This window comes from Lissotriton vulgaris, unplaced genomic scaffold, assembly GCF_964263255.1.
Source record: "Lissotriton vulgaris unplaced genomic scaffold, aLisVul1.2 SCAFFOLD_410, whole genome shotgun sequence".
In the NCBI taxonomy this organism is placed as follows: Eukaryota; Metazoa; Chordata; class Amphibia; order Caudata; family Salamandridae; genus Lissotriton; species Lissotriton vulgaris.
The window spans coordinates 1,277,581-1,301,994 of NW_028244089.1; the positions used below are offsets into that span (position 1 = coordinate 1,277,581).

Genomic DNA, 24,414 nt, shown 5'->3' on the forward strand with positions numbered 1-24,414 from the left:
AAAAATGTTCGAACAGGCAGAAGAGAGGAGAAGGCAGAGAAGAAGAGAGATAGAAAGAATTGCAGTACTGGGTGACTATGGGCGACTGGATGACGTCCAACAGGAATATGATGCATCAGGTACAGCAGGTCTGCACACCGCCAGATTTGGAATACTGCACCATATGACCCTTGACAGGCCAAGACCACTACTGATCAATGGTCTGACGCCAAATGAGATAGTGATACTTGGAGAAGGGAGTGACCTTTATGTCAATACATTCTCAGATAAATTGGCAGACTGGACAGAAGCTAATGCATCTCGAATGAAGGTTTGGCCCCAAGAGGGTTCCTTTGAGCCAGATGAAATGGCCACTGCTGAAGAATGTATATTGCAGGGAAAAGGAAATGACGATTGGAACTATACCTACATGCGCGAAGGCCTAAGGGTCTGGAAGAAATATGCACGCAGGTATTGTCACACAAGACCCACAGGGGTAACACACCAGCTGCCCCTGCTGTCAAAAGAGGTCAATGACCCCCCTACCTCAGTAACTTGGTCCCTAACGGACAAAGAGAATTTAAAGAGAGAACTCCCACCCCTCATGGAGGGTGCGGGAAAGTGGATAGAAGCCTTTGAAAATGACACTTCAAGTGTGTCATTGGCTATTTGGGATATGAAAAGTCTACTCACATCCCTGATTGGAAAGGATGCAGAGGATATGTTTTCACGCATCAACACAAGGCTTTGCACCACTAATCCAGAATTAGATGGTGATCCTTTCAATAAAATAAGATCAGCGCTATGGAACGAACTGCGCCAGAAGTTTCCAGATGTCTCAGACATCGGATCTCTAATGTCACAAATAAGGCAATTAGCTATTGAGAACACAACTGCTGAATTAGAAGAGCAGAAATTAAAGAAAAGAAAAACTCTTGATGCAGTTAGGCTAGATACACCAGTGAGTCAAGTGACTACTGTCACCAATGTTTCACAAAGTGCCTTAAATATACCAGGAGGTAACACACAGGTAACAACACATCAGATACAACAGGTACCTCAGCAACACATGCCTGTGTACAAAATGGTGCCCCAGACACAAGCCCCTGTATCACAAGGAGCTTCAGTCCTGCCCCCCATTGATTCGGTTTCACAGGGCACCATCCAGCAGCACAAGGCTGGAGGCAATTCAAGTCAGGATAAACCCACAGACAACTCTAGTGTGTCCCTTGTTGTCATGTCTCACAAAGATTAGAGTGGACCCAGTTGTGAATGTCATGATTAACAACAACACGTATAGTTTTTTGATTGACATAGGTGCCACATTCTCCTGTATCAAGGGGAGGGCACTGCCCACTTCCAACTAGAGCATAAACACACTAGATTTCTCTGAAAAGATATTAAGGGTCCCTTTCACAGAATGGGTACAAATAGAGACAGGAGATAAAGGTGTTGAGGAGCGCCTACTCTATGCACCACAGTCCACGTGATTTGATGGCCAAATTAAATATGAAAGATAAGAATATATTTCGATGGAAAAAAAAGGCACAATGCCCTTTTCGGTTCCCAAGTGCGCGCAGACTGTCAGTTCTATGGTTGCATTTTTGTTCAGAAATAGATAGTTATGCTATGTGAATGGTCAAATATAATTCACACTGTATATTTCGCTAAATATTACAAAATAGAGCAACTAAATAAAATTATTTGTTCTTACGTCCCAAAATTCAGCAGCAGCTGACACAGGCACAAAAAAGATATAAAATGATGGAATGGAATGCGCACTAGTTGCATCGCATTTCTTTTCAGATGTAGACATGAGATCATGTGCTGCTAGGCCTATTGAGCATTTCATCCTTCTAAGGTGGATTCAAGAAATACCTTGAGTTGGGGACAATAGAGATCTGCTGTTTATCATAAATATACCATTCTGAGTGAACATGTGCATTACAAATAAGCCATCTTTATTTCTATAATACGATTCGTATATTTTACATATTGCAAATAGAAACAGCACATGTTTTCAGATATTAAAAAGAACTGAAAAGCCAACAGGGTTGTATTTTTTTTATTTTCGGATCGCGTTCACAAGTAGCTTTCCTGGCCAAGTGCATATTCTGGGCGTAGAGCCAAACAGGAAAAAGGTTTCCTGTAGTCGACAGTTACCAATAAGATTGATGAGAAAGGGAAAAGTATTGTGTAATAATACGTTGGTCTATGGGAATGAGCAAGAGAAATAAGTGGCCCAAGATCGCACAGTTAGGTGAAATAAATAGTAAGGAATATGTTAAGATGAATGAGAGGAGATAAGGAATACGTTTTCAGATATGCACAGCTGTACAGTAGTTACTTCACACAGCCCCAGTGCTGGGAAAGTAAAAATGAATGCAGATATAAAGTAGATTTCATTGTTAAGAGGACGTATGCAGGGATAAAGCAATGCTCAGTATTAAAATATTGTCAGACTGAAATGTGCGGATTTTAGAGGTGGTCGTATATCTGAATTATGAATATGAAAGCAGTAGCCGGAAGGCCCGGACATGCACCATCTCTATCCCCAGCACAAACTGACTGTGCCCCCCATTCTGCTTGCCCAAAATACACCCTCAACAGTGCAAGAAGATACATCATGCCCATACACTATTGGTAATACACAGCACTATGATTTCATTGCGCAGCTGCACCTTAGAGAGACACAGAAAAGTGCCCCACCTGAAGAAAAAAGTTGAGGAAAGAGAGGGGAGTACAACAGGATATTTCATATTTTATTTTGCAGACAGACAAATGACAGGAAAGCCTGTCATACCACAGGCCCTTCTGCAAATAGCACTCAGTCAGTTGCACCTTCCTACACAGGCCTCACATGATATCATGTCCACAACTTTGCAGACAGAGTGGTTCATCCCCAGTGCACATGAACAGATACAACCCTTTGTATCCTTTTTTAGGGTCCTTTTTAGAGCTCCACATTAACTATGTAGACATGATTGACAGATGCCTAATAATAAGACACATCATGTTAGTGGTGTGCCCCTTTTTCACTGTGGATTTAAGTTGGACCATGTGTCCATTATGACGCATAGGCCGCAGCTAACTTCCTACTTCATGAGGTCATATGTCACTGAGGATTACTGGATGCCGTTGCAGTGACCCGCAGTGACAGTGGCGACAATGTTAGGCCTGTTCAAAGCCAAGATCAGAAAGATAAGTGCCACAATTGGGAAGGAATGGCTATATTGCCTTCTCGTTGCTCTGTCTACACTTAGAAACACTCCCAGCTCTGATCATCACATCACATCTCATCGGCTTGTCACTGACAGATCAATGAATATGGTTGTTCTCTCCACCAGACTTAAAATAAGATACTGGGCCCTCTTCTGATATTATAAACGATGAATAGTTGTTCATTTATGTGCACTAATGCGTGCTCCAAAGTTCCTTTCCATCCAGATATCGAAGAAAAGAACAAGGGTCCTATCTCTGATGAACTTCCGCCTATCTGCTTTGGGACACACATCTTTGTAAAGGAGCAGTCCGGAAGTGGAGAGACTTTAAATTCAATGAACACTTGTAAATGAACTTTTTGAGGTTCCACTCGTCACCATCCAAGATCTGAACATTGAAGACATCATGTACCCACAGACTTTACAGGAATGTGAAGATCGTATGATGGCCTACGGACTGAGACGCAGCAACAGAACAACACTCCATGTCAAGCTTTCAATTAATAAGATATGTACAAGTTATAATTATTTTTCTTTGTTATGTTTGTAGTTTTAGTAACAGCATTCCACTGGTTGGCAGTGCGATCAGAGAGAGAGAGAAGTTACTAGCAATATTAGATTTGTAATGACCACAGAGCTTCCCATGCACAAGACACTTCCTGCTAACAAGGAAAGTGGGATAAGCACCAGTAGTAACTATGACACCTCTGTGCCTATCTTGACACTTTCTATACCCCATGCTGACCCTACAGGAAGGGACTTGACACTCGATATCATCTTGATCCCCACTGTGCCAGGTACCCCAAGACGATCCCGCCAAAATAAAAGAAGTCTTAGACATAGAATGAGTAGCGAGATAGTGCCAGTTAGATATACATCGCATACTCGACTTATGGCAGACTGGGTTAGTAATCTCCAAGACACAGTTGTTTACACCTTCGACCAGCACTCTATGTCTGATTTTTCCTCCCAGCGCCCTGGTGTGTCAGTACAGAATGATGGTACCCATAACGCATTGTTAGATAACATGTGGTACAGAGACATGAGGGAGGTGGGAAGAAAAGCCACAAATGAGTCATGCTTTGTATGTTCTCACATTCCACACGCTGTAGCCACAGATGAATTTATCTTTCCTAAAGAAGTCCCACCACCCACAGCCAAATGTCTTTTACACTTGTTTCTTTGCCGCATACATGGTCAGATACAGCTCCACTCAGCAAAAGTGGATGATGCATTTGTAAATACAACAGAGTGGGATGACAAGCATGAGAACATTTAGGGACATCACCGATACATTGGAAATAGAAAGGAGAATGGAGGTTTACCGTGATATAAAAGTACTTGCCGACATAATGCAGGATTGGGAACATCACTATAAGAAACTAGGGTACTTCACCTTCCCAACACCCCCATCCAAATGCCACTCACCTGAACATCACCGATGTAACAACACCCATGACACATGCCCTTGTCAGTGGAGACATATTCTGCACCTGAAGGCCAACATTTATTTCGACAATAAGTGGAATGGTCCACATGACTTAATATGTAAGGCAGCCTCCTTAGGTAGCACAGCTATAGGACAAGAGCACAATCATGATTTAAATGTGGAGACAGAAAGGGAGTGTGATGAGATATGGGGTAGGGAAACTAGAAGATACACGTCCAGTGAGGGTACACCATGCACACAGGAAAAAGAATACAAGCTAAAGTCTCCTCTCCTTTGCTTCCTAGGTAATGGAACGGTACCTGTGGGCGGGAATGCCAATTACAAGAGCACTAGTACTAATTCGGACTCGAAGTACAGCACGTCCATCCTCATTGGCATCTATTGGATATGCGGAGAAAAATATGTATCTGCAGCTGCCTCCCCAATGGCAAGGACTTTGTTCTATCTTGACGATGCATGAATGGCATCTCGTCGTCCCAACAGCGAACATTTCCCGCATCCACACACACCCAATGGCAGGTGATGTCACCCTGCCCCACCACCGAAAAAGAGAAGTCAATAAGCACTCCTCAGATGACACATTCCATGAGATTCCGGAAGATTTCAACGATGCTGAACTTTCCTTTGGGGGAGTTATCCCCATGTTCCAGATCAAAGCCAATGCTCAATGGCTCCAAGTAACGAGATATGAACTGATGCAGCTTGTTAACAACACCCGTGATGGGTTCAACGCCGTGGAAGAAGAACTACGACCTTTGAGACTAATGGTTCTGGAACAACGCTATGTTCTAGACCAGTTAATTGCGATGAATAGTGGTGGATGCGACAGAATGGGAAAATAGTCCTGCTGTGTCTTCATTTTGGCCGAAGATGCTGATAACGGAACACTTACAAAGGCCATTGAGGACTTGGACAATTTGGGGAGACAGATGCCTGAGGATGGAAGTGCAGAAGCAGATGTTTTAAGTAATTAGTCCAATTTGGACTGGATGCCTTCATGGCTATCTGCAGTACTAAATTTTATAATGCCTATATTATGTGTGCTTGTGGTTGTGTAATTTTGAACACAGATTATGTTGCATTATGTTAGAAGATTAGGGTCTAGGATAGTTGAGATGAACTACACAGGTACACGCATGGGACAAGGGGAAGATGTAGAGATAGCAGTGCTGAACATAGAGCGTACCATCCCTGGCCCACACTTAGCGCAGGTCCCCTCTGAAAGTCAGTACCTCCCTATGAGACCATGTGTAAGAGATTGGACCAGAAGAGGGTTTGGGAACAAATTCTTCATAAAATTGCCCTGGCCACCCCCCATCTCCAGCTAAGTATGCAGTTCGAATGATGTTTAAAGATGATTTGATAAAGTTCGACTTTCGAACTTAAGGGGGGAATGTTGGAGTAAGAATTTTTACCTGCACAGCTATCCAAGGACACACCTGTCACCTGCACAACATGACCCCTGTGTGGGCCCTGCTGTTTGGAGGTTACAGGCCTCAGTTACGTTGACCTGAGCACTGCCATTTTCTTTTAGCTTAAACAGAAGCAGAAAGCAAGTCTGACCCAAGATTCACCCAGCTGCTCTTGCCTGCAAGGACCCGCACCCCTACCAGGCCCCACCTCATTGTATATTTCTCACAAACAGCAGAAGTCAAGTTCCTCTATAAATCTTGCAACATGCCCCACGTCCCCCACCTAAGCCATGAATAGAATAAGGGAAGTTCCCACCACAGCTACGTCAAGCAAGATATCCGATAAACTGAGGATAACTGTGGCGAAGTATTATCGCAGACTGCCTGATTGACAAATGAATAGAACCCTTCAAAACAATAATAACACATTTGTGATTAATGACAAACTTCCAGTCAGAATGGCAGGAACTCAGTCTAGGCTAGTGTACTTGCCACACAATTACGAGAAGTTAGTCACATCTACACTAATGATGGGAAAGTCACCAGGCAGGGGCGTGAGAGGCGATAGAAGGATGTGTGGTTCGAGGTGACGTAATATAGCGTGACCATAGGCCCCTCACCCCTGAACAAGTATAAAAGGGTGGTCCGCCCGATTATCGTTGAACTACTCCCGTCAGCACATGGGTGGCGGACAGGAGTTTTTCCCAGGGGTTACTCGAGATAGCCCCTGTTTCATGTACTTAGGTTTCATGTACTTAGATTCTACTCTATTGTATATTCTGCTGTAATGAAATGCTTTTTCCTTGTTACATTTAAAGTTGTATTCCATTATTTGAAATGTTATGCTTTCTCTGACTTTGTTTTATCCACACTGCATTTAAAATCTTTGAACTTATACTTTCAGGACATCATACATGCAGTGGTGAGTGTGCCTAATGATATGTGCTTAACCTTTTCTATGCTATCCACCTCAGCTCAGAAGTGTACTTAAAGTATAGTCTCTCTCTCTCTCATAGCAGCTGTAAACTGTACTTTGTAATCTCATACTGGTCCATGTGACTTTCAAGAGAATGCTGGGTACAGGACCAAGTACTATATGATTTTTATGTTATCACTGATTATTTCTAGAAGCTGTGTCTTCAAATAAATTGTACAACTCCAAGCTTCAGTCTCCAAAAGCTCATATGTATGTTTTTTCCTGTTTTAGAGCAAGAGGTCCAGGACAGCCCCGGTGCACTTTAAGCCACCCTATTCCCCTTAGTTTTCACTCACGGTCTCGTCAGCGCGGCTTCTGAAAGCTGTGCACTGAGTCCCCCTGGCCCCTCCTGTCCCTAGTAAATCATCCCCTCCAACAGCATTGCGAGAGTCTAAATAGTATTTGGCTGCCTCCAAACCTTGGGAATGATTGATGCTAGTATACAGTGATTCAATGTCCATCACCAAAAAACAGAAATCAGAACACCAATTAACAGGTTTGATTTTAACCAAAAAGTCTGTAGTGTCTTTGAGATAAGAAGGGAGTGAAATCATGTGGGGTTGGAGGAAATAATCAATGTACTTTGAAAGATTTTCATTCATACTACCATGTGCCGAAATAATAGGACGAACAGGAGTGATGCATTTATGTACTTTGGGGAGAAGATAGAAAACAGGCGTGATTGGGTGTAAAACGCTGAGAAATTTGGCCTCTTCTTTGGTGATGAGACTTATAAATCAATGGCATAGAGTCCAGGGCTTGAAAAATCCACTTGCCTACTCGCTATGGCGAGACAGATTTAAATCAGGACGAGCTATTTTGAGGGCCTACTCGCCACCTCTGGCGACCTGACAACAGGTGTTCTGCGTGCTCATAAAGTGAAGGAGCAACACAGATGTCTTCAAATCTTGCCATCTTGTGACATGTGCTCGGCTTTCAGAGACATTTACTTTTCTTTCTGTGATTGAAGTTAAAGAATTCTGTAAAGTGAACTGGGTGACAATCGCGTTGACACCAGCCGACGAGTCAAGTACATTATAGTTAGGTCGAGTATATTATTAAAGTTACTAGACCTGCAGGTCTAGTAACATTTTTAAGATTTTTCAAGCCCTACACCGAGTGTCCATTACGTGCCCATGTGGTGGAATTGCAAAACATAGATCTCAGCACTTTATGCCTTACTGTCAATTTTATCTTGACTTAAGGAAGTACTTTTTAAAAACAATCTTTATTGCACACAATATCAGGGATTACAAAGCTGCATTCAACTTCTATTGCACTATGGAGACCCCTGCAATATAATGTGTTTTAGAGTTGCCTCTTACATCTGGGAAGCAATACGTGCAAGGAAAAGCATTCTTCATCAACTATAGCACGGTTTTGTTTGTCTGATATTGAGCCTTGATGTATATTTTAATGTTTTTATCCCGTTGTATGATATACCGTATTTTAAACAATTGTTCTTTTATGGGTTAAGCCGGTAGTGCTGAACTAAAGATGTTGAATTGAGCCGCAGTACCATTACAGGTGGTTAACTGTAGTTTCATCACCCCTAAGTGTCGGTGACATGCGAGTGCCGACAAGAAGTTCCTCTGCACATCGCACTCAGGGGAGCATTACAAGCAGGGACGGCGTATGGATGCATGCAAGCGGTGTGAGCTAATGCACTTAAGACATTCTCCTCAACATAAGCAGTAACTCTGATCATTCATCAAACACACACTAGCAAAACCAATAGGTCTGGCTTTTAACTTTAGTTGTAACCCATGGTCAGGCGCGCAACACCCATTGGGCTCACGGGGCTTCAGTTCCCCCCCCCCGTTGTTTGTGTCAGCCCGGGCTGAGACAGCTTCGCGGGCTATCGACGTCTGATTGCAGCCGCACCCAAGTACTTCACAGGTCTTTAAAAGACGTGTACTTGTAAATGAGGCTTTTGTTGTGTTTTCATCCTTTTTTACAGCCACTCTGGTTACGGCTGGAAGTATTAGCACCCCCCAAATCTTTTTCAGCACCCCCCCCCCCCCGAAATTTGGCTCTAGTTGCCCGCCTACCCATTGTTATTGGCTTTGCAAGAGCCACAGCAATCGCTGAATCCTATCAGCAGCGTGGAAACGGGGTGCGCTAGGAACGAAAAATGTGTACTTGTATGGAAACCAAAACTATCAGAGGAACAATCCTTTTGTGTCCACAGAAAGCACATCCTGGTTACTCTACCCGGGGTCTCCAAGTGAAAGCAGCGGCACCGCAATCAAAAGAAAATTAAGCAGCACATTATGGGGTATTGCCTAGAGGTTTTTTTAGATTATCTAGTATTAGAACATTGGAATGTTGGGAGCTCCATTGATAAAAATGGAGTAGCTCCGAGCTTATAATGGCTGGTATAAGCCCGGTGCTCCAACATTCCAATGTTTCTAGGGGGATTTCAATCCCCTCGCGCTCCCTGAAGCCTTTGCTTTATTTGTTAGAACATTCTGCCCTCTAGTGGCAGCTTTTCTAATAGCCTTATCGCCCTTCGTAGCTGGGCTATACCGGCTATTATAGGACTGCTTCCTTATTAAAGGCCCTCGCCGAATTCCGGAGCGGCCCTTTAATAGCCGTATAGCTCACTACGGTGGGCTATAAGGCTATTTAGAACACTGGAATATTGACAGGTCCACTGAAAACAATGGAGTGGCTCTGCGCTTATAATGGCTGATATAAGCCCGGAACTCCAGCGTTCCAATGTTTGTCTTCAAGTTTCTCCCTTTTTATTTTAGAACAGTCTACCCTTAGTGAAATGGAATTGACCAATAGCCTTATAGCGCTTCTGCCTCTGGCAGTTTAAATCTCAGACGCTTATTAAATTGCTGCTGACTGGGTTCAATCCTCAGATTAGGGTTAAGGGTAGTCCCCATTGTAAGAGGGGGGGGGGGGAATCTCCCAGGGCTCTGCCTCCTCCTTTGATCATTCTGAAAGTTTGCTCATCGAATAGGTGGGAGAACTCCGAGTGGTGACACCACCATCTTACACCTGAAATTGTACCAGCAGGGGAAGAGGCCCCACAAATTGGGAGGAGTGGAGTCGTACTGACAGGAAGTGCACCAAGACATGGGGAGAGAATGCAACGGTAAGAAATGGAAGAGAGACTGTAGAGGCCCTCACAATCACAAGAAGGGATAAATGAGGCCCATCACGTCAATAGAAGTAGCTGCTGAGGTTTAAATCGAGGGAGCTATCCAGCCTGTGGAATGTCCTCGTTGGTGAGAGACGGAGGCTATAGTGGCCCACCCAGGAGTGGCACTACTGCTGCTCGAGGAAACAGAGCCAGCACTAGCACACAGCAGGAAAGAGACAGGGAAGCAGGACCCGCAGCAGTCATGACTCGGGGCCAAGCCGAGAAAGAACCCTGCTCAAACGCCCCTCGAGCTAAGCATAAAGTCCGCAGCAGCAGCTCTATGAACCGCATAATGCCATGGATGTGGGGCTCTTGTGCCCCCAACTCCTTCATCAATATGGCTTATATGTCAATATTCTTGGAATTAATTGTGGATTTGAATAATGAATGCGGTATGATTCCGTCTCCCCAAACTTTATTAAAGGGGATACATGGGGCACACTTTTAGCAACACACCGTCATATGAAGGATACAGCTAAAGCTTGCTGACTGGTCTACTGTTACGGATATACGCCAATAGTGAGGCGCTTTCCTAAATCAACACTTAAGAAGAATAACCAATGTGTAGCAGATCTGCACAGCTCACGCTCTTTCAAACACAGCATGTAACAATGGCAGCCAATGCACCTTTTAGAAACAATTATAACAGGTTTCATTTTTCAACAGACACTGAAGACACTCAATGCATTCTGTAACGCTGCTGCAGATCAACAAATGCAACTGAACTACTAGGGCATTACTGAGTAGACCTTGCCCCATCTGCATGGAAGTCCCATGACCAGGATTCTGCATGGATCATCAGTGTGCGGTTGCTTGAATCCTTCCGCTCAGTGAGCCAGAGACCCCCTGCATGAAGCCCAAACCCCAAACAAGGTGCCTCAGAAGGCATTTCTAGAGATGATGAACTATTTGCCCCAATGCTGCTACTCGGGCTGAATGCTATATGCTATAGCTGAATGCTATATGCCCGTTGATCAGTCCTGGAATCACTTTAAGCTCATTTTTTTCCACTCTGGAATCCAGATATCCTAGATGTAAATCTCATCGCTGTGTCCCAAAAGCATCCGTCCATCCTGAAACGTCAGATGACACCCCACTATAAGGACACATAACAAGCAATCACAGACAGACTGCTAAACTGTGAGGTGTTGTCCAAGTCCCTTAACACAGCACTAGATAGATCTACACCTAGAAAGACGCAGGTTCAACTACTAAGAGCATCCTTCAGCCGTATACTAGGCTATTGGGCACCAACTTGATCATCTGAGGGAGTTACAAACAATGGCACTTGAACCAAAACTGGACCATATTTTAATAGAGTTATGCTTAAAAAACCTGCCAGGTTATCACATACATTTTTGGAGTGGTTGCTTTGGAACAGACGACTGAGATGAAAAGTTTTGGAGGATGGGAAAGACCTCTTGAGATGGATTCCAAGCCCTCAATCCTTGTGCTGAAAAAAACAGCAAATGGTATTTCCTAATGGCAGTGTGCTAGAATTCCTTAGCCACCAAGTTGTAATCTTTTCTCCACTGACTTTCAAGAGCTTTACAATGGAGTCTGTCTTTTATTAGCGGTTCTGAATACCAATAAGTTGATTGTTTAGTTGTATGGGACTTTATAACCCGAACCAGGCAATGATGTCCAAAGAATAAGGCATCCAGGTGTTAAATGCAGATACATCATCTGTTAAAGACAACAGTGGAATAAAGGGGTCAAGATCGAGCAAGAGCTGAGTGAAGTAAAGATATGATCTAACAGGTGACCTGCGCACTGTGTGGGCGGAGAAACAACCATTTTTAGGCCTAAGCCCTTAAGAGCTTCAATGAACTCACGTGTACCTTTCTGTCTGTTTGTTTTTCTACTGCACTGCTAAGTGGTGGGCCGCTCTGCACTCTACAAGTTTCAACAGTTAAAATGTGCATGCTTAGGATTGCAGGTCCAAGGAACCCCTGTATTGGGGTAAAACTGAAATATTATTCCTTCATCTGTATTGCAAGACTCTGGAGGCTCACACCCTACCACAGCTGGTAAAGTTGCATCGCGTCTCGCATCGATAAGCCAACTCCTGTACCTGCCAATCAGTAAACAGATCTCGTTTCCATCAGTCAGCATTATTCAGCACATGCATTACTCTCAAAAGCTGTAGACACTAAGGACCATATGTACTAAAGCATTTTCCCATTGACATAGAATGGGTTAAACCCTTTGATACATCTGGCCCTAAATGTCCACTTCAGCTAAATATATTCAGCAAAAGACTCTAAGCCCAATGACGCAGCTCCTCAGATAGACCATGAGGTTCACACCTGAGAAATGCGGCAGCCGAACATTCCTGGTCCTGGGAGTAGCCCTTCAGAAGCCATTACCCTAAACATCCACTCTGAAACCTCCTTTCCGAGATAAGAATAAGAATAAAAAAAACACAAAAAGGGTCTATACTTGCTTTAGATTTTCTACAGCACAAGAGACTCTTCTTGGGAGAAAAAAGTGGTTTATGATATAAATGATACATTTCCTGGTCGGTTGCTAGGGTACCAGCTCAGACATCAAAAGTACTGCCTAAAAATTAAGTCTGTATCAAGGATGCTAGTCTCTCTAGTAATAATCAATATGCTAATGTTTTCCATTTGTAGGTCGGGCTATATATTTAAGATTGTGTCTCCTAAAAGAGATGAATCTTTAGGGTACCTGATCTGTGTCTGGTAATATTTGTAAAGCTCCTATGAAGGATTCCAAATTGTGTGATGCCCTGTTATTTAAATATATATATATATATATATATATATATATATATATATATATATATATATAAAATTCTTCGATATTCTGCAAACCAATTAGTGGAGTGTGAAGTGAAGTATTTTTTTCCAAGTAAAAGCATTAGGTTGGCAATTACTTGAGTTTCGATGTTGTGTATTGCTGAGTTCTGCGTTTCTAGCTCACAGCACCTCCGACAGTCAGCCATGGACAGCTCCGCTATTCTATCCTGCAGCCAAGTGCTAAAAGTACTTGATCCCCTGTTTGATGGTCAACAATACAGAGGACTCAGGGCATGAGTAGCAAAAAAGCCTGCATTAACACTATTGGAGCCCAGTAATTTGCTACTGCCCTGGCACCCTACCAAATAGGAAGGATGGATGGATGGATGGACGGACAAGAACTACACAGGTTTTGCTATTGCTAGGCTGTCAGCCACAATTGCAAATGTCCTGGAAGGTTTGTATTCAAGAACATGTATGCTCCCTTTAACACTGCATATAACATTGGCATCTAGTTTTGTATGTGGTATACATTTTAGTACTAACTCTGCATGTTTAGAATTCTTCCTAGGATAGATCGGAGCAACATATTCATTATCCCTTGCTTGCTATCTTGTGACATCATGGTCTTCATTGCAAGGATGCGGTTCCGATCCTGGGTATCTTCCCAATGTATGCATCCAGGATCTGGAACAACATCCTTCTATCCATCAGACGTCACCAACTCTGCTCCAATTCAGGAGAGACCTGCATACACACCTCTTTCAAGGTCACTACATCACACCAAAGTAATCATACGCACACACTCTCAGCCCCGTTAGAACTTTACTCACTGTTTGTATTTCTGCCTCGGACCCTCTACAGTGCTCTGCTGCCTTTTGGTCCCATACACACAGGGCTTTAAGTGGGGGAGACCCCACAGACACCCCCTCCCCCCCCCAGTTTTTTTGGGGGGCCTCGAAAGGGGGCTCAGGGGGGCACTATTTTCAGCCTCAAAGGTCAAAGGTAGGGTGACCAGATGCCCCGGTTTTTGTTTGGTGTTACTAGTGTGGGTAACATGTCTTGATATTGAAATACTGTCAGTTTCGTTTTTCACTATTGAAAGCCTATCTTGCCCATAGGATAACATGGGGAATGTTGTGTAACATGTTTACCTGCATATCTTCCCATAACGGCAAGATAGAGACATGGAATCTGGTATCCCTGAACTCAGAATTTAATAACACACCCTTTAGTGAAGATGATTTTTAAATTCTAAGTTTGGAAATACCACTTTTAGAAAGTGGCTATTTTCCTGTTAAACCTTTCTGTGTGCCTCTGCCTGGTTGTGTATTAACTTTTTGGTTTGTGAGTGATGGGCTTATACTTAATAAATATACTTTTTTGCCTATTTTATTATCCTTTGCTGGATGCAACTTCATGACTTTCTTAAGCACACAATGCTAGTTATCTTGATTTAGACCGTGCCCCTACTCGGATAGGCCACACCCCTTTAAGAAATGTGCCCCCCCCCTTTTAAGAGCACCACCAGTTTTTTCCCCACTTAAAGCCCTGCATACACACTACACAAAATACCACATAAATAACCAAAATATCTGTTTCTTCTAGAATGTTTGCTATATTAAGTATAATATGATAGTCAGTCAAGTTGATTAAAAACGTTCCGGTAGCAATTAAATAAAGTATTCATCATACCAACGCTTAAACTACAAACAAATAATTCAAAGCAAGAGTATGCTAGTAATTAAAGAAGATAATTGTCCTTACATTACTGGCTCTAAAACCATCAATTATGTCCACTCTGTACATAAATTCTAAACCAGTACTTTACTGACCAGAACAGAAGGAAAAAAAATCTCAATGATGCATCACACATGCTTCCACTCTCAGTTGATGACCTAACCATGTACCGAGTACTTGCACTGAGCCAATAGCAAATGTATTGCATTGGTGCAAGTATGCATACTGTACTCCATAAATATCTCACAGGGAGCGTTTTCTTATAGCTTTATGGAAAAGGCAGATTGGAACCATGAACATTAGCATTTCCCAGCTTTGATCAAATATATGAGGACGAAACTACTCGGCAGGAAGTCACCCAGCTTACAGCTTTCCGTACAATCAGCCTGGAGGAGACAAAAAAGGCCATCCTGGCAACCAAATCAGGATCACCATTTGATCCATGTCCTATAGGACTCTTACATCTTATTGCGGATATTGTCAACCCGGACATAAATGTTATCGTTAACAACTCTCTGTCCACCGCCTATGTCCCCCCAGAGTGGAAACTGGCAGCTGTAAAACCCTTACAAAAAAACCAACTTCCCGACCCCTCCACACTATCCAATCTACGTCCGATTTCATTACTTCCAGCTTTGTGTAAAATCACTGAGTCTACAGTGAATAAACAGCTGACACTCTTCTTGGAAGATAATGAAGTATGGCACCCCAATCAGGCTGGCTTTAGGACTCAGCATTCCACCGAATCGGCTCTCCTGTTCACTACTGAAACCATCCGCTCAGCTCTAGACCAAGGCAAGAAGGCCGTCCCGATACTATTAGACCTGTCGGCGGCCTTCGACACGGTCTCACATGCCATCTTAATAGACCGGCTAATAACATCTGGCATTAAAGGTATTGCCTTAGAGTGGATAAAAAACTTTCTTAGTGACAGGAGACAAGTGGTGACTCTGGGGGAATTCCGTTCCAGTGAGAAGCCATTGTCAACGGGAGTACCTCAGGGCTCCAGTCTGAGTCCGACATTGTTCAATGTTTACACCGCACCCCTGATTCAGCTGATATCGTCCTACGGCATAGATGTAATAGCATATGCCGACGATACCCAACTGATCCTGGTCATGGACAAAGACAATCAGGCTTGGGAGGAAAAGCTTAAGTGCTGCTTAACGGCCACCTTTGAGTGGATGCGGAAAAACCACCTAAAATGTAACACAGGAAAGACCGAGATCATGCCCATAGGCTCAAATAATGATTTCATCCCCAGACTGTGGTGGCCTGAGAAGGCAGAAATTCCACCCCACACTACCTCCTCGGCTCGCAACCTTGGGGTACAGTTTGACGCCGATCTATCCTTTAAACATCAGGCGTCAAAAGTGGCAGGCACTTGCTTCGGGGTAATAAAAATGCTCAGAAAGTTCTTTGACCTGCTGCCCCTCGAAGCAAGGAAAACTGTTACGATTGCATTAGTCACCTCCCGCATTGACTATTGCAATAGCCTGTATGCTGGTACCAATAAGATGGTTACCCATAAACTCCAGATGGTGCAGCATGCAGCTGCAAGGCTGGTTCTGAAATGGCCAAGAAGATCCTCAGCAACCAAAGCCCTCAATGCACTACATTGGCTGCCTATAACTAAAAGGGTCCTCCACAAAGTTTTAACAATTACCTTTCGCGCTGTGCATAATTCAGGCCCCACTTACCTAAGGAAAAAATTTGTAAAATACTGTCCAAAACGCGCACTAAGATCTTCCAATGCCAATCTTTTGACCATTCCTAGTTTCAGACTCAAAACCCGCGGGGGTAAATCCCTAGCGGTATTGGGTGCCAAAGCATGGAATGCCCTACCCCCTCTATTAAGAGCAATGGACAAGGAGTCTGAATTCCGCAAGCAATTGAAAACCTGGATTTACAATCTTCCAGACCCAATGGCCAGAGCGCTAGTGTGATCCCGGTTATGGTCTCCTTAAGCAGTAAGGCAACCTTTTCATCTGGTTGTCCTTATATTGGCGCCGAGATGCTCCTTGGAGCGATTGCTAGCGCGTTATAAATGGACTCTACATCTACATCCTTGTCTGACATACCAATATAACTGAACAGAGGTGGTGTACTTTCAGTTTTCAGTACTATTCACAAATTGAGATGATCAAAACATTTTTAAGTACATTTTAAAACTAAACAGGTGTAGGTTGTATTAAAGATGTATTTGAGGGGCAAGAGATGTGTAGCACTCATTCAAGAGTTGAGTCAGCTTTAAGCTTCTGAGGGTCAAATCTCTTTGTTGAAATGAATTTTTGACGTTACCATCTCTTTAAGCATACTATTTTCTACTGAACCAGAAACCACATTTTGGAAGCAGATTAGGTTGCTTTGGGCAAACACACAACTTGGATAGATCCTAAAACATTCAAATTCCTTCCATAGTAAGGCTGCTAAAGTCCCAGCTTAATACGATAGAAAACTATAACTTTATTGGATTTCACAAAGGCTACAGACACACCCATCTGTTGTTGACCCACGTACTGTGGGATTGCAGGAATAATTGATAATGTGTCCAAGCATTTGTTTTCCAGATTATACAGTGTTTGTGCATCGGTTACCAAACACGAAAGGGCCATAAAACTTCATTAATGTGAACTGATGCTCAAAAACCTTCATATGAGAGGAAGAACGGACCCACAAGCGCAGCAACTGTTAAAATGGAGTGGTCCTTAATAGCGCTGATCAGTCTATATAGGCAGGTCTTCCATTTAAAATAGTGATCTTATATAACTATCCGAGTGACACCCACATAATGGGCCACTTCTAAATTTGCTTCATTGGAATGCGAAACACTGATAACTGTACCCTTTTCAGAGAGCAAAACTTTTGTCTTTGTTTGGTTATCCGCATTGGAATGCAAAGAAACTGGAGTACACCCAAGGAAACTTCGGTACCTCCAAGACAAATTCCAAAATATCCTAATTCAAAGAAATGGTCAACCAGATCAGCCATACAACTTAGAAACAATGAGCGGCCTTGAATACGGAAAGAGTGCTTGTGTCTATAGGTTTGCACCTGCGCTAAGGTATACGAGACCAGTGCTCTGATAACCGCAAGTCAAGAATGAGCAATTTCCATCATGGACAATTGTCTCCACAAAGAGCTACTCTGTAGCTAACAAAACAACAGTGTAGCTTCCAATGGGAAGACGTGGCAGGAATGCCAATATTGCCCAAGGCCTACCTAAAATCTGTTTCCATTGGTTAAGTAAGGCTCTTTAGTTCAATTTGCTCCATCAAGTAAAACAGAAGAGCTTTAGCACATACATTCCTTTCTGTGTAAATCAATGCAATATGTAGTGATGTGTACACATAATCCTCATAGTAACAACAAAGGTCTTGTCACTCAAGTTATTTACCTCGTGAGAATGGCCACAACAGGCATGATTCTCTGCAGAGTTGCAGAGGGAACATGATATTCATGACGATGCCTACAAATGATATCTTGCCAATTACCAAGGAGCGGTTCTTGCCAATCTGTCGGGTGCTTAAGCATAGATTAGCTTTGTACGAATACAACCATGTGGCTTCAATAGAGGGGAGCTTGAGTGTCTGTGGTGGGTTGGCCACGTGTGGGCAGTTGGCTCTATGGCTAACCCACACCGGAGGCCGTCCGTGGGGTGTTAGCTGCAGGCCAGGCCCTGCAGCCAACCCCACACTGCCGAAGGCTGTGCATGGCGGAGGAAGGTCGCCGGCAGGGGAAGAAAGGAATGGGCACAGAGCTTGGCCACAGGCCAGACCCTGCAGCCAACTCCCCAATGTGAAAGGCTGAAGGCTGTACGGTGCAGGGGGGCCGGCGTAGCTATGTATTAATTTAAAAAAAAAGTTAAAGTGACATTACAGTTAGGTGGAAATGCCAATTTAAATGTAACACTATATATGTATATAGTTTTTGGTGCTTCCTTTCATCCGTGGAAATAGTGAACAACTCTATACAGATGGAGAGCCAGAAGGCAGCAGACTAGCCCTTCAAGGTCTTCCATCTATGATCACCTGGACCCACTCTACAAACACATAGTGACTCATGGCGCTGCTGTATTGGAAATACAGGGAGTCAAGGTCTTTGAAAACGTGAGAACTGTTCCCACCATTGCCAACACCATAACTATATTCACATACATGTATAATCCTGTTCCCTTCTCTGTCCATATTTTTGTACACATTTGGAAACCATACAGGTATAAGCCTTGATCTTACCTGGACTCCCTGTCCAGCGTTATGCACACACCAGGACTTCCTTTCCATTGTTGCACACATCTGAACTCCCTTCACATACATTAATACAGTGATTTGTGGTACTTCTGTTCACACCTGGACTCCACAACCACCTGTGCATCATTACAGACCTGCACTGCACACACTTGCATGTATGCAATGGTTTGTGGATCACACACCTGAACATCCTGCGGGTACAGATGCGAGCACCTTCACTCCGCGCGCACCTCTCTACACACCTGAACATGTTTTCAACCTCTAATCACATCTGAACACACTGCAGGTGGAGGATGTTCAAGTAGACTTCACGCCCACTTCTGCACACCCCTGAAAATCCTGTACACCTCTATACACATGTGAACGTCCTGCAGGTAGAGGTGTGAGCACCTGAACTCCCTCTCCACCTCTATGCACACCTGAACTCCCTCTCCACCTCTATGCACACCTGAACTCCCTCTCCACCTCTATGCACACCTGAACTCCCTCTCCACCTCTATGCACACCTGAACTCCATGTCCACTTCCATGCACACCTGAACTCCATGCACACCTGAACTCCCTGTCCACCCCTATGCACACCTGAAGTCCCAGTCCACCCCTATGCACACCTGAAGTCCCAGTCCACCCCTATGCACACCTGAAGTCCCTACCCACCCCTATGCACACCTGAAGTCCCTGTCCGCCCCTATGCACACCTGAAGTCCCTACCCACCCCTATGCACACCTGAAGTCCCTACCCACCCCTATGCACACCTGAAGTCCCTACCCACCCCTATGCACACCTGAAGTCCCTACCCACCCCTATGCACACCTGAAGTCCCTGTCCGCCCATATGCACACCTGAACTCCCTGTCCACCCCTATGCCCACCTGAACTCCCTGTCCACCCCTATGCCCACCTGAACTCCCTGTCCACCCCTATGCCCACCTGAACTCCCTGTCCACCTGAACTCCCTGTCCACCCTTGTATACACCTGAATTCTCTATCCACCCTTGTATACACCTGAATTCCCTGTACACCTCTATGAACACACCTGAACATCCCACAGGTAGCGGATATCCAGGCAGACTCCACCCCTACCTCTGACACAACTGAACATCCAGTCCCCCTCTATGCACACACCTGAACCCCCTGTCTACCTCAATGCACAAACTTGACATCCTGCAAGTAGAGGCTATTCAGGGAGACTCCACGCCCTCTGACCATTCGGTCCACCACTGGGCACACACTGAACATACTGCGGTTAACTGTTAAGAAGTGCGAGCACCTAGACTCCATGTCCACCTCTATACACACCTGAACTCATTGTCCACCTCTATACACACCTGAACTCCCTTTCCACTTATGACACCACTGAACTCCTGGTCCACCTCTATGCACACACCTGAACTCCTGGTCCACCTCTATGCACACACCTAAACTCTCTGCCCACCTCTATGCACACACCTAAACTCTCTGCCCACCTCTATGCACACACCTAAACTCTCTGCCCACCTCTATGCACACACCTAAACTCTCTGCCCACCTCTATGCACACATCTGAACTCCCCGCCCACCTCTGCACAGCACGCACCAAACATGCTGCATTCAGAGAGTGGATGTCCAGGTAGACTCCACGCCCACCTCTGTCCACACCTGGGCTCTATGCCCACCTGTGCACACACCTGACCGATCCTGAAGGGACAGATGCGAGCACCTACACTCCACGCTCACCTCTCTACACACCTGAACATCTGACTCCACGCCCACCTCTGTCCACACCTGGGCTCTATGCCCACCTGTGCACACACCTGACCGATCCTGAAGGGACAGATGCGAGCACCTACAATCCACGCTCACCTCTCTACACACCTGAACATCTGTTCCACCTCTAAATCACATCTGAACACACTGCATTTGGAGGATGTTAAAGTAAACTTCACACCCACTTCTGCACATCCCTGAAAATCCTGTACACCTCTATACACATGTGAACGTCTTGCAGGTAGAGGTGTGAGCACCTGAACTCCCTCTCCACCTCTGTGCACACCTGAACTCCCTGACCACCTCTGTGCACACCTGAACTCACTGTCCACCCCTGTACACACACCTGAACTCCCTGTCCACCCCTGTACACACACCTGAACTCCCTGTCCACCTCTGTGCACACACCTAAACTCCCTGTCCACCTCTGTACACACACCTGAACTCCCTGTCCACCTCTGTACACACACCTGAACTCCCTGTCCACCTCTGTACACACACCTGAACTCCCTGTCCACCTCTGTACACACACCTGAACTCCCTGTCCACCTCTGTACACACACCTGAACTCCCTGTCCACCTCTGTGCACACACCTGAACTCCCTGTCCACCTCTGTGCACACACCTGAACTCCCTGTCCACCTCTGCACACACCTGAACTCCCTGTCCACCTCTGCACACACCTGAGCTCCCTGTCCACCTCTGTGCACACACCTGGACTCCCTGTCCACCTCTGCGCACACACCTGGACTCCCTGTCCACCTCTGCACACACCTGAACTCTGTCCACCTCTGAACACACCTGAACTATCTGTTCACCTCTGCACACACCTGAACTCTCTGTCCACCTCTGCACACACCTGAACTCTCTGTCCACCTCTATGCACACACCTGAACTCCATGCCTACCTGTGCACACACCTGTCATGCCACAGAGCGTGGATGTGCACACCCACCTCTATGCACACTTGAACTCTCTGTCCACCTCTGCACACACCTGAACTCTCTGTCCACCTCTATGCACGTATCTGAACTCTCTGCCCACCTCTGTGCACACACCTGTACTCTCTATCCACCTCTGTGCACACACCTGGACTCTATGCCCACCTGTGCACACACCTGCCATGCCGCAGAGCATGGATGTGCACACCCACCTCTATGCACACCTGAACTCCCTGTCCACCTCTATACACCTGACATGCTGCATGCAGAGAGTGGATGTCCAGGTAGACTCCACGCCCACCTCTGTCCACACCTGGACTCACCGGACATGCTGCATACACCATAACTCTATGACCACCTGTGCACACACCTGACATGCTGCATGCAGAGAGTGGATGTGCACCGTCCACCTCTGCACACACCTGGACTCTATGCCCACCTCTGCACACACCTGACATGCTGCATGCAGAGAGTGGATGTGCACCGTCCACCTCTGTCCACACCTGGACTCTATGCCCACCTGTGCACCCACCTGACATGCTGAATGCAGAGAGTGGATGTGCACCGTCCACCTCTGCACACACCTGGACTATATGCCCACCTGTGCACACACCTGACATGCTGCATGCAGAGAGTGGATGTGCATCGTCCACCTCTGCACACACCTGGACTCTATGCCCACCTGTGCACACACCGGAAATGCTGCATGCAGAGAGTGGATGTGCACCGTCCACCTCTGCACACACCTGGACTCTATTCCCACCTGTGCACACACCTGACATGCTGCATGCAGAGAGTGGGTGTGCACCGTCCACCTCTGTCGACACCTGGACTCTATGCCCATCTGTGCACACACCTGACATGCTGCATGCAGAGAGTGGCTGTGCACCGTCCACCTCTGTCCACACCTGGACTCTATGCCCACCTGTGCACACACCTGACATGCTGCATGCAGAGAGTGGATGTCCAGGTAGACCCCACGCCCACCTCTGTCCACACCTGGCCTCTCTGCAGGCCCCTCTCCAAGGCCTCCAGCTGCACTCCCCACCCCTCCCCAGGCCCCGCCCCCGCTCTCACCTGCACGCGCTCCAGGTACCCCGCGGGCACGTAGCCGCTCTCCCCGCTGGCGCAGCGGCTGGCTAGCCACCAGTGCACGTTCGTCCGCTCCAGGATAAGAAAGGTCTCACCGGCGCCAAAGCGCATGGAGCCGGCCTCGGCGGACCGGAAGTCGTGCAAGGCTCGGTACATGGCGGGAGAGGGCGAGGGACACCGGCGGGGCGCGCGCACGGGGGACGAACCGGGCGCGGTACCCACTGACAGGCAGCGCTACTCACTGCGCATGCGCGGACTCTGGGTTTCCCCGTTAGAAAGGGGTATATTAACGTCTAGACCGCGCGCATGTGTATCTGCCCAGAGACGGCCATGCTGGGAGTAGAGGAATTATAGACCAACGATAGGAGGAAGGAAGCGGTGTAACTTTTCTCTCAAATAACAAGGACTTGCCGTATACCTTGACGTATTCTAGTATTTCATACGTCACTTCGTCGAATCTACTAATGAAAGATAGTGAAAAGCACTAGCCTGCAAATGTGAACGCCGAAATCGTAGTTTACAATTCTCTGCTGTTTGTTTTAGTAAAAACGCTACAAAGTTTGTGAAGGTAAATACTACTATTTTGAGGAAACAAATAATGTATACACTTTTAAAGGTTTAATGTATGTTTACACCCCTTCTCCCTGTGTGACGAAATATAAATGACAAAAATGTATTTTCATTTCCGGTTATGACATTTATTTAATCTCTTGTGAACGTTTGTTAGGAGCGTACGACGATTGTTGCCAATGTAAGATGGCCGCTCCATTTGTTCCTATTTCATCTCGGGCCTAATGCTTAGCTTGTAAACACAGGGGGTGAGGGAAATCCCAGCGCGTGGCCTCTGTCACCAGACATTGCACGTGCGCGGTGATGTCAGCGATTATCAGCTGTTCCAGGCCCTTCCTTTAAGTCAAATTCCGCAAAGATAGTGATACATTTGAGCTCAAAGAAATAACGAGAGCGGAAATATGTTACGCTTGTACATGTATAACAGATTTGTGGAAGCTTTGTTACTTCTATTGCTGAAGTTAGCCTTCAATTCTGTGTCAGGGCTGGAGGCGAGGATTATGCATGTCTTTCTCAGTCTTTATTAATGTAGCAGTCATTTCCAAGTTCATTTCTTTAATGTAAAAAAAACCTACATTCCCGGGAAAACAAGAAAATAATATTGCAACAAAATAACCTTGTAGTCCACCCATCACAGCAACTGACAGTGGAGGCTACCGTGAAGGAAAACTGGTAGGGCAGCACACGGGAGAAAAATGGGGGAAAAAATGTAACTCACATGCTGACCACCGCCTCTGTGGTCTTCTGCTCCTGTCGACTCCCAGCAGCCAATGCACAGGGTCCCAGACACCCTATGGCCAATCCAGACACTGCTCTCATGCTGGTAATACCATTACCTATGTATGAGGAACAAGGCCACCCCAATATTAACCCGTTGCAAGTTCATGACGAGCTCAGCTCGTCATGAGGCACGGTCGCGCTGTGCTCATAACCAGCTGAGCTCATCATGACCGTTGCGCCGCGCCCATGCAGGGATAATTTCCCTGCTGTGCTGGGCATTTCATTGGAACGGGCGTGGTCATGACAAGCTCAGCTCGTCATGAGCACAGCGCCACCGTGCTGCATGACGAGCCAAGCTCGTCATGAGTACCGCGGCGCTGCGCGCGCCCCCCTTCCCCCCAGC

General features: G+C 45.6%; 1 protein-coding gene across 2 annotated transcripts in view; it reads right to left on the reverse strand.

Annotated features, from left to right (window-relative positions):
- Positions 1-22,972, reverse strand: part of NCKIPSD (NCK interacting protein with SH3 domain) — a 312,878-nt gene extending 289,906 nt beyond the window's left edge. For both annotated transcript variants that reach the window (XM_086948742.1, XM_086948741.1), the window contains exon 1: positions 22,707-22,972. In XM_086948742.1, the coding sequence (XP_086804868.1) occupies positions 22,707-22,877 (171 nt within the window). In that variant the 5' untranslated portion in view covers positions 22,878-22,972. The remainder of the gene's footprint in view (positions 1-22,706) is intronic.
- Positions 22,973-24,414: the final 1,442 nt, after the last annotated feature.